General features: G+C 37.7%; 1 protein-coding gene across 5 annotated transcripts in view; it reads left to right on the forward strand.

Moving 5' to 3' along the window:
- The window catches only part of LOC150085023 (ral GTPase-activating protein subunit alpha-1), a 529,619-nt gene that overhangs the window by 189,077 nt on the left and 328,463 nt on the right, over positions 1-12,079 (forward strand). For all 5 annotated transcript variants that reach the window (XM_090376739.1, XM_090376741.1, XM_090376740.1 and 2 more), the window contains one exon: positions 11,696-11,954. In XM_090376739.1, coding sequence (XP_090232865.1) covers positions 11,696-11,954 — 259 coding nt within the window. The remainder of the gene's footprint in view (positions 1-11,695; positions 11,955-12,079) is intronic.

Genomic DNA, 12,079 nt, shown 5'->3' on the forward strand with positions numbered 1-12,079 from the left:
GCATTCACAATATGAGATATAACCAAAACAATACCAATTTCATTATTTTATTTAATTACTTTGGTAGATGGCTACATTAAAATGATACTTTTGCACTATCCTACATGTTAGTCATTCTACCTCGTAGCATGAGGCCTTTGCCCTTAAATATTTTATAGTTAAAAGTTTCATGTACCAAGTTTTTATTTATTTTTTATTTTTTTTTTGCCAACTTCAACACTCCACAATATCTATTGTAATTGAAACTCACTACCTTCAGCCCACATGCTTCAGAAAGCTCACTGCTGCAGGCTTACACACATTGCAGGAATTCACCTGGACAAGCCTATATGCATTTTGGGCACTTGCTTGTTGAAAGGGTTAAAATTCTTCATTTGCTTCTTGTAGTGTGCTCTTGTTATAGTTATGCTAATTGTGGTAGAGTTCATCTGAAATTGTACAATAGTATAATTATCGGTAAAATGCATTGTTTTTTGACAAATTCAGGATCTTACGTCAGTTTTCTTCTTTGTGTTTTAGTAAAAGTTTAAATTATGTGTGTGAAGAACCTTATTTATTTTACAAGCACATGATATTTTTTCAGTTCATGCATTCTTAAAAGCTGTATATAAGTTTGGCTTATTGTCTATAAGATAAAAAAAAATATATTTATCAACTTGATTTTCTATAGTAGTATTTGAAGATAAAAAAATCTTGGTTTACCTTTAACTGGTTTAATGAAACAGTCATCTTTTGTCATGTAATTATCACTCATAAGAACACTAGTGTTAAAAAAATTTAGATAGTCAGTGAAACTTAGTATGGAAGTTTAATATGTTACGATACAACAGTAACATATGAACTTATTGGTAATGCAAAAATATGTAAATTAGCTCATGAATGTATGAAAATAAGTAACTATCAGAAGATGTAGATGTTAACAGATAAGATTGCTCCCTTGACAGTCATAAAAAAACTTACATGTGGTTCTCATGCTGCTAATATGTATCCAAGAGTCCTGTGGTACTGAAGGTACTTCTCTTTCAGGAGAGAAGTTTGTAGTTTATCTAAGGTCTCAGGGGTAGCTCAGAATTTCTGACCCCTAGAATATTCTATACATTCAGATCTGGAGACCTTGGGAGGCCACTTCATTCGATAAATTTTGTTTGCATACCTCACAGTTCCTCTCTCAAAGTTTTGGTGTTCCCAGATATATGCTGAGCATTATGCCCACCCACACTGTTAGACCACTTCTTCCCTTGCCTCCTATAATGTTTCTGGGTTAATTTTGAGTACCCCCCCCCCCTCAGACATTATCCCATCTAGGGAGAATACTTGAAACAGCCTTATAAACAATAGGTCACTAGTATGGAGAAACTGGACTGATGGTCTGGTCAGGTCAGGCATAAAATCCAATATATGTATAATGCTACACGTGTTTGAGAGAGGAACTGTGACTGCTGTGAGGTATAGGAATGAAATCCATGAACCCAATGTAGGCTTTTTAGGGGGTGTAGTATTTCCTTATAATGGATGACAATGTGCTCCCCCACAATAGAGAGCAACTGAAGTAGAATTTAATTCTGCACTAACTTCCACCTAAAAATATGATTTTGAGTTTATGGAAAAGATGCCTTTCAAGTTGAGCATCTTTGTACTCCCTGCAGTTCTGGTTATGTATACATATGCAGGGGTTGTGTATACCTATGTATATTTAACCCCTGCACATCTAGTTATAATGTTCAACACATGTGAGATGAGATGCTCTAGGATAATGGTTCTTAACCACCGTCTAGGCTAGTGATATCCAAAGTGGGGTGCATAGATGAGCTGAGGTGATTTGATAAGCTATGCAATCCTTCCATTTGGATCAACGTACCTATTTGAGGTGACTTTCTCTGCAATAACTATTATTAAAACCACATTTAGAAATAAACTTAACTTGGAATCAGATCTTCGGGTAGCTGTGTCCCAAAATATGAAACCAAGATACATAGCAATAACGAAAAATATTCAAGCACATTTTTCCCACTGAAAAATGCTGTTGAATTGATTTATACCTCTTGTACTTTAATTTCATTTTGTTTTGTATTTTTGCATTGAATTAGATTGTGATCTTTTCAAATTATATGTGGTTTTATATATGTAATTCTAGATATAATGCATACCATGTAAATTATTTATAAATAAAACAAAGTGTTACATTAAATTTACTACGCTCATTACATTAATGATTTCAGATCATTTTGTTCTTGAACTTCAATTTAATTTTGTTTTGTATTTTTTATTTATGATCTTTTAAAATTACAGTAGAGTCCCGAATATCCGAGTTCCGATTTTCTGGAACCTATGGAAATCGGAGCTCGGATATGAACTAAGAGCTAGCTTGCCGTGTTATCCGAGCTAGCTCTTAGCTCAATTTTTACATAATGGCTAAGTGATGCCTTAAAGAGTTGTTTGTATGTATGATGAGAACAGACTGTTCTGTGTTGATTCATGGAATTTCGATGACTCATCTCCCTCCACCCACTCGCCACGAAACTGCAGGGGCGCCTCCGTAGCCAGGTGGGAAGGAGCAGCAGTGCGTAGCACACGCTTCTTGATTAGACCAGGGTTCGAGCCCGTCACCACCAAATACGGAGGATGCGGAAAGGTCAGGGAATTACCACCCCATATACTGGAGCAATATGGCCTTAGTTGCTAATGCTCCTAAAAACCAAACAACAACAACAACAACGAAACTGCAACAGTTTTATCTGTTGGGTTCAGTTTGACATCTCGTTCAGGTGATTTCACTTGTGACTAAAAAAAAATGTTTATGCTCCGGTACGACAACCAGGTCAGTAGACTTTACAATAAATCACCAATACAATATTTATCGTATTTAGTAGTTCATGGGCTTGAACCGCGGCCCACTCAAGGAACGTGTGCTATGCACTCTTGCTCCTGACCACTTGGCTACATCAGGCCTACCACTAGTTTATCGGTGAAGACAAAGATGACGTGTGTCCAGGAGAAGGCTCAAAAATTTCGCATACAGAAAGCCTAAATACGATTGAGATACATCGAACAGCAGAATGAGAGTACGCCTGCCAATCTACTGTTGTTATTGAGACGCCTGAGAAACATTGCAGCAAACAAGCGAGGAACTTCATTAAAACAGATTTTGAAAGACTTTTTTCCTAAAGCCTGATGCTGTAATCGCGATGATGCATGTACTCTACATACAGTACAATACTGCTGTTGTTGTTTGTTGTTTGGTTTTTAGGAGCATTAGCAACTAAGGCCATATTGCTCCGGGAATATGCGGTGGTCATTCCCTGACCCTTCCGCATCCTCCGTATTTGGTGGTGATGGGCTCGAACCCCGGTCTAATCAAGAACCGTTTCTCCTTCCTACCTGGCTACAGAGGTGCCAGTACAACACTATGTAAGTAAATAAACACAGGCTAAGGTAAAGAAAGACCACACGAGAAGCACGAAAAATTTTGGCAAAGTTTAGCCGCGAAAGTACAGTATACTGTACTTTGCCATAATGCACTTGTAGTGTTGCTTGCTCAGTAAAAAGATGGTGAATGTTATTGATCTGTAGTAGAAGTCGAAAACAATATATTGATTGACAGGTAGGTGTGACAAACAATGTACTGATTAGTGCATGAACAGAACAGATGATAACATCGGTTTAGTCATTGGTTGGCATTATGACGTGTATTAATGAATAAAGAACATTGCATAATTAGTTTTGGAATGAACAGCATAAAGATAATATTAGCGATGAATCTTTTAAAGTTGGAAGATATTTGTGGGGGAAAATGAAACTTCCTTGAATTTTTGATGAAATCTAAATTAATAATACCGAAACTGTACTGTTTTAAGTGCAATAATTATTTAAACTAATTGATTCACAAACGGAGTCAAGGGGAAAGTTCTGGCATTGTAAAATGTTCTGCGCGTGCGCGAGTGTCTTTAAAAATAAAAAAAAAATTGCAAAATAAAAATACAGTAATAATAAACAAATTATTCTCTAGTCCACCCATGATTCTATAGAAAAAAAGTCAGGTTACCCCTCCACTTCAGGAGGGGTTCAAGCTCCCATTGGATTTCATTTCAGCTCCTGACTGATAACCCCCACTGTCTGTTTACTGAACGAGCAACAATACAAATGCCGTCATGGCAAACTAGTTCCACGGTAAACTACTCTGAAATTTGCCATACTTGTCATGTGGTCTTTCTTTACCTTTGCCATAAACACAATTACAGTATTGAAATGACATACATACATGTACATGTATTTTTTTCTTACAGTAATCCTCCGGTATAGCATCATGTTCACAGTTACATCGCAAGAATGTTTGCTGATGCTATCGAGGCAGTGTTAGGTGGGTCGGAAAACTGCTAGATTGGGGGGATACAAGGACTAATAGATTAACAGTAGCCACTGGCAGAGGGAAAGTGATTCTTGCACTGCTTCTATTGGAATGAGGCGCAGCCTGGAAAATAAGATGCAGGATATTTCAGAGACTGCTGGGAATCATTGGGGTACAAGTAAACACATGGGTTGTGTTAGGGTAGCCAAGAAAAAAAACAGGTGCATGTATACTTGCGTGTACACCAATGCTAGCAGTTTAGTAAATAAATTTGATGAATTTGAGGTATTGCTCAAAACATCAAAGGCAGATATTGTGGGGATTTCAGAGACGTGGTGTCACACAAATATAAGGAATGCAGAACTGGAATTTGGGGAGTACAATGTCTACAGAAGGAATAGACAGGATAGGAAGGGAGGAGGGGGTTATGTTATTAGTTAAGAAATACATAAAATCCAAGGAAGTGAAGCCAGTTGACATTGCTGGACAGTGCAGTGTCGAGTCAGTTTGGTGTGACGTAAGAATTGGGAGATCAAAATTGAGAGTAGGAGTGTGCTATAGGCCTAATGACTCTGATGAGTATAATAAGAAATTGTACAGGGAAATAGAGTGGGCCAGTAAATCAGAGAGTCTTATAATGGGGGATTTTAATTTCCCAGATATTGACTGGAATTTGGGGGCTGGTCACTCACACATTAGCAAGGCTTTTGTGGATTTATTGGATGATAAATTTGATGTTTTCTACATCAGCATGTTCGGGAGGCAACTAGAGGGAGTAATACTCTTGATTTGATTATCAGTAGTGATTCTTCATGCATTAAGAATCTGCAGGTAAATGAACCACTAGGTGGCAGTGATAACAGTGTGCTGAACTGGGATTTACTCAAAGAGGTAACTACCATTAGGGGTAAAGGGAAGGGTTATTGCTTTCGTAAAGGCGACTACGATGGACTGAGACAGTATTTAAATTCTATACAGTGGGACAAACTGATGATGTTACTAACAGCAAATTCAAAATGGGAAGCATTCAAAGAACTTACCTTGGAAGCTACTAGGCTTTACATGCCAACTAAGAAATATTGTTCAAGGTTTAGGCCTAAGTGGATGTCAGATGAACTAATGAGACATATGGCAGAGAAGAAAAATGCATGGGATACATACAAATTAACACGTGACATAGAAGCCTATGATAGATACAAGTTGATCTGTAACCAAGTTACAAAGGAGGTTAGGCAGGCGAAGGCAGATTACGAGATATCTTTGGCAAGGGATGCAAAGAAAAACAGCAAAGAGTTCTTTACTTATGTAAACTCTAGAAGGAAGGGGATGAATCAGATTGGTCCACTTGATATCGATGGGTCAACTATTGATGATCCTGCTCAGGTAGCTAACAAACTAAATGAATATTTTGCATCGACATTCACAAATGAGGAGTTATTCAGCGAGGGGAATGCCAGAGGTGTATTCAACGCTGGCAGTAAGCTAGAGAATCTTGTTAATAACTGAGAGTAAAGTGGAGGAGAAATTGTTGAAGATAAATACAAGAAAGGCACCTGGGGTGGATGGATCTATCCAGTTATATTAAAGGAGGCAGCAAAGGAAGTAAGCAAACCCTTAGCCATAATTATGAGAGCTTCCTTGGATTCAGGGGAAGTACCCATGGACTGGAGATGTGCAAATGTGACCCCAATTCACAAAGGAGGATCAAAGGGCGACACAAGAGGTATATAAGGCCTTGAATGGGTTGAGCATGCTGAATTCTGATGGGATCCTTCCACTTGTTCAGATTACGAACCTAAGGGGGCATAAATTCAAATTAAGAAAAGACAGATGTAGATTAGATGTGCGGAAATTTGCCTTTAGCCAGCAGGTGGTTTGTTGGTGGAACAGACTTCCATCCCTTGTCGTGGAAGTTGATAGCCTAAATAACTTTAAGGCTCATCTGGACAGGTATTTTGAACGAACAGAGGGGTGAAGTGGAAGTGGTTATTTTTTATTTATTTATTTATATATATATATTTTTTGGCTGATGCTGTATAAGCTTGCTTTCTTGCATCAAATGCCTGTACTAATGCTAATGCAAGTCACCATCAGCTCCAACTTGACATCAATCGTATTCTGATGGAACACTTCCGACTTGTCACTGAACCTGTAATTCTGACAGAGCATGCAAGGCACTCGCTGAATTAAAAATAATGAAAAATAAGATCTTTTAATTTTTTCATATACTTTTAATCTGTTTTCAGAAAGAATTTTGTAATTTTCTACATTTTCAGTAATTTTTGAATACTTTTAACGCATTTAACGCATCACGGCCAGATCACAAGTTACTATCAGCTCTGATTTGACTGAGCATGTGTGACACTCATATCTGCCGAACTGTATACTGGCAATGTACTACATACTCGCTGTTATCTGTATTCCAGGAAAATAGCTATTTCAAGGTGTTTTCAGGAAGAATTAAAAAACAATTTTCAGGAAGTGGCTGTTGTATCTTATTGTTTTTATAATTACCTACTTTTATTATTTTACAATCAAATTCTTGTTTAGTCAGGAAGTTTGTTTTTATTCTTTCTGAAAACGCATTGAAATAGCTATTTTCCGAGAATACAAATAAGAGGGGGAAGAAAAATATATTACTGCAAGTATGTAAGTACATAGACCGTCAGATATAATGAGTGTCGCGCATGCTCTGTGACAATTCCCAGCACATATACCGGCGGATATAGTGAATGTCACACGTGCTCAGTCAAGTCGGAACTGATAGTAACGTACGATCTGGCCGTGATGCGTTAAAAGTATATAAAAATTACTGAAAATATAGAAAATTACCAAATTCTTTCTGAAAACAGATTAAAAGTATATAAAAAATTGCTGAAAGATCTTATTTTTCATTCTGCGAGCGCTGCGCATGCTCCGTCAGAATTACAGGTTTGGTGACAAGTCGAAATTGTTCCAGGTTGGAGCTGACGGTGACTTTCGAGGTAATTGTGACCTTGATGCCATACTGGAGGATTACCTTTCTTACAGTACATATGTATGTACATGTACTTCCTTAATGACAGGAATGAGGGAGATCCCAGAGGGGAGGGGAACATTGTCACAAGATCAGTATACGAATATTTTCCGTGTTAACCGAGTTTGACTGTATCCGAGCTGTTCTTGGTCCACATTAACTCAAATAATCGCAACTCTACTATATATACAATTTTATGTGATTTTAGCTTTTATTCCGCCTTCCATGTAAATGATTTATAAATAAAAAAAATATATTCAACTTTTAATTTTTTATTCCTGTGTGCACACTAGTTCTTGTAAGTAAAATAAGGGTGCGCAACCAAAAAGGTTTGGAGACCACTGGTCTAGGCCACTGTTGGAAATATCCATGGCTATTAGAGGCTCAAAGAATGTGAGGATACTCAGCTTGAAAGACATATATCCATAAACTTATAATTTTAAGGCAGGAGTACATAAGGATACCCTGAGAGCTTTGGAGTGGCAGGGAGTCAGTTGCCAGTTGTTTAAATCATATGTAAGATATTGCCAACTTTATAGCACATTTTCATTCTTTTCTGTAGATGCTTCTGAGACTTTTAATGGAAAATTCTACGGAAATATTTCATATAATCAACTCCCCCCCCCTCCCCAGAACCTTGAGTTGCAAACAACTCTCTTTAAAGAGTACTTGTATATGGGCAGGTCTCTTGAACAAAGAGATTAACAGCATGAGATCCCATTGTGAGTGTGTGTTGTCTAGCTGCCAGATATTAATGAACTAACGTAGTAGTAGTAGCATGTGATGCAAGAAAGCAAGTGTATGAGCTTATGCAGCATCAGCCAAAAAAAAAAAAAAAAAAACGCATCATTCCCTCCAAATGCCTGTCCAGTCCCTCCTTAAATTTATTTAACCTATCAACTTCCACAACGACGGATGAAAGTTTGTCCAGCAATTAACCACCAGCTGGCTAAAAGCAAATTTCTACACATCTATTCTACATCTGTCTTTTCTTAATTTGAATTTATCCCCCGTAGGTTCGTAATCTAAACGAGTGGAAGGATCCCATCAGAATTCAGCGTGCTCAACCCATTCAAGGCCTTATACACCTCAATCAGATCACCGCGCAGGTGCCTAGTCTCCAGCCACTGCAATTTGCAGAAATTAAGCCTCTCTTGGTAAGAGGATCCCTTCATTCCCCTCACCAATCTTGTTGCCCTTCTCTGTATATGCTCAAGTAAATCTACATCCTTCCTAAAATAAGGGCTCCAGACCTGTACGCAGTACTCAAGGCGTGGCCTGACCATTGCCTTATACAGAGGGACAATCATCTCCTTCTCCCTACTAGCAAAATTCCTATTTATCATTGACAAAACCAAATGACCTGCCCTGGCAGCCTGTCTGCATTGCTCAGAAAACTTAATATCTGACTGCACAATTACTTCCAGGTCTTTTTTTTTTTTCTACCACCTTAAAGTGTAGTACCACACAGTTGGTACATTTCTCTGGCTTTACTTCTACTCATATACAGTACTTTGCATTTGTCAAGGTTAAACTTCAGTTTCCACTTCTTAGCTCATCTACCCAAATTATCTAGATCCTGTTGCAGTAGCCCACTGCCATTACTGTCATTAACAACCTTCCAACCTTTGTATCATCTGCAAACTTCGACACTAAGCCTGATATCCCTTTTTATTATCAGGCTTTATCCCTTTTAATTATATCCCCTTTATCCCTGATATCCCTTTTAATTATCAGGCTTATCAGCCTGATAAGCCTGATATCTATATCATTGATAAATATACAGAACAAGAGGACCCAACACCAAACCCTGTGGGACTCCACTAATAACATTAGTCCATCAAGTGCAGCATCCATTAATTACCACATTCTGTCTTCTCCCCCTCAACTATCCTTTTATCCATTGTAGCAACTTACCCTTAATACCATTCTGCTCCAATTTGTACAATAGTCTTCCATGCGCAACAGTCTCAAAAGCTTTCCTGAAATCCAAATATATGATATCAAAATTATTTTTTGCATCCAGTTCCTTTGTAACCACATCATAATATTGTATCAAATTTGTCAGACAAGACTTTCCCTTAACAAACCCATGCTATGTCTGAATTATTGCTGCAGTTTTGTCTAGATGATCCTGCAATGCATCTTTAACCAGTGACTCCATTGTTTTACTCGGAACAAAAGTTAAACTAACTGTTCTGTAATTATCCGTGTCACCCTTCGATCCCCCTTTGTGAATTGGGGATACATTAGCACATCTCCAGTCCGTGGAGTCCTCCCCTGAGTCCAAGGATGCTCTCATAATTATGGCTAAGGGTTTGCTTAGTTGCTTTGCTGCCTACTTTAATATAACTGGATAGATCCCATCCAGCCCAGGTACCTTCCTTTTGTTTAACTTCAACAATTTCTCCTCCACTTTGCTCTCAGTTATTACAATATCATTAAGCACCCTGCTACAATTTGATAACCTTCTGCCATTTTCAAACCTTAATAACTCCTCATGTGTGAATGTAGATTCAAAATGCTCATTCAGTTTGTTTGCTGTCTGAGCAGGATCAACGGCCGAACCATCGATATCCAGTGGACCAATCAGATTTATCCCCTTCCTTTTAGAGTTTATATAAGTAAAGAAATCCTTGCTGTTTTTCTTAGCATCTTTTGCCAAAGATTTCTCGTAATCCGCGTTTGCCTGCCTAACCACCATTGTGCCATAGGCTTCTGAGTCACTTGATAATTTATATGCATCCCATGCATTTTTCTGCTCTGTCACGAGTCTCATTAGTTCATTTGATAACAGTTTAGGCCTAAACCTTGAACAATATTTCTTAATAGGTATGAAACTTTTAGTAGCAACCACGATTAATTCCTTGAATGCTTCCCACTTAGAATTTACTGTTGGTAACATTGTCAGTTGATCCCACTGTACAGAACTTAAAAACTGTCTGAGACCACTGTACTCACCTTTACGAAAGCAAAAACCCTTTCCTTTACCCCTGGTGGTAATTATATCTTTAAGTAAATCCCACATCAGTACACTGATCACTGCCACCTAGTGGTTTCTTTACCTGCAAATTCTTAATACACGTATGATCACTGCTGAAAACCAGATCAAGAGTATTACCCTCTCTGGTTGCCTCTTGAACATGCTGCTGCAGAAAATAATCATCCAATAAATCCACAAAAGTCTTTCTAGTGTGTGAGTGACCAACCCACAAGTTCCAGTCAATATCTGGGAAGTTAAAATCCCCCATTATAAGACATTCCGATTTACTAGACCACTCTATTTTTCTGTACAATTGGTCATTGTACTCATTCGAGTCATTAGGCCTATAACACACTCCTACTCTTATTTTTGCTTTTGCAGTGCTTATGTCACACCAAACTGACTGAACAGTGCACTGTTCATCTATATCATCTGGGTGCACTTCTTTTGATTTTATGTTTGTCTTAATTAACAGCATAACACCTCCTCCCTTTCTATCCTGTCTATCCTTTCTGTACATATTGTACTCCCCAAATTCCAGTTCAGCATTCCTTATATCTGTGTGACACCACGTCTCTGCTATCCCAACAATATCTGCCTTTGATGTCTTGACCAACATTTCAAATTCATCAAATTTATTTACTATACTTCTAGCATTGGTATACATGCAAGTATACATGTTCCTATTCTTATTATTAGTTACCCTAACACATCCCATATATCCACCTGTTTCACAATGATTGCCATTAGTCCCTGAAACCCCCAGCACCCCTCGCTCCAGATTGCTACTTTTTCTAATAGAAGTTGTGCAAGAATCACCTTCACCTCTGCCTGCGGCTACTTTTAACCTTTTAGTCTGTGAATCTCCCCCCCAAGCTAGCAGTTTTCCGACCCACCTAACACTGCCTCCATAGCATCAGCAAATATTCTTGCACCCTTTCTATTTAAGTGTATCTCATCCCTGTAGAAGTAGTCTCTCTCCTGTTAACAAGCACAGACCAGGCTAAAAAAAATGTTGCCCCCTGAGCCTTGCACATTTTCTCCAGGGCCGATTTGATTGACAAGGCTCTCATTATGTACTCCCTCCTATCCTGTCTGGGCAGAATTGCAGACACGATAATGTGTTTATTTCAAATGTTTTATCCACAAACTGGTGTGGGTGTGGGTGTGGTATTGTTACATCATAACAATGTACTTACTTACCAAATTTCGTTTTTTATGATTTAAGTGTCCAATATATTTATATTCTTAATTTTTAATTTTGTTAAATTTTTATTGCTCTCTACTGCAGATAGTAAAGCACATTATATTGTTTAATCTTTATTTTTTTTCTTCCCCTCCACAATTTTAGAAAACAGTTGAAACTTTAACTCGGGTTTTAGCCAAACAAGTATATAACTTAGATCTTACTGACTTGCCATTATTTCGACTTACTGAACAGAAGCAAAAAAAACAAAGAGGCATGAAAAAATTTCCTTTAGGGACAGGAAATAAGAATCAGATAGATTTGGAAAAAAGAGATGGTGCTAGGTCATCACCCAGCAATAAGAGCAGAGATTCTCACAGTGCATCTGGGACAAATGAGGATGAATCCCTTTCACAAGGAAAAGGTAGTGAATATTTATAATTATTAGATTTTTTTTTTTTTTTTTGAAAAGGGCATAATTTTTTTTATATATATATAATGATAATATCAGTTTGGATAAAATCAATTTACAGTTTTTGGGTGTCATAA

The sequence above is a fragment of the Mastigoproctus giganteus genome, chromosome 6 (assembly GCF_048544385.1).
Source record: "Mastigoproctus giganteus isolate SK-2022 chromosome 6, ASM4854438v1, whole genome shotgun sequence".
Lineage (NCBI taxonomy): Eukaryota > Metazoa > Arthropoda > Arachnida > Uropygi > Thelyphonidae > Mastigoproctus > Mastigoproctus giganteus.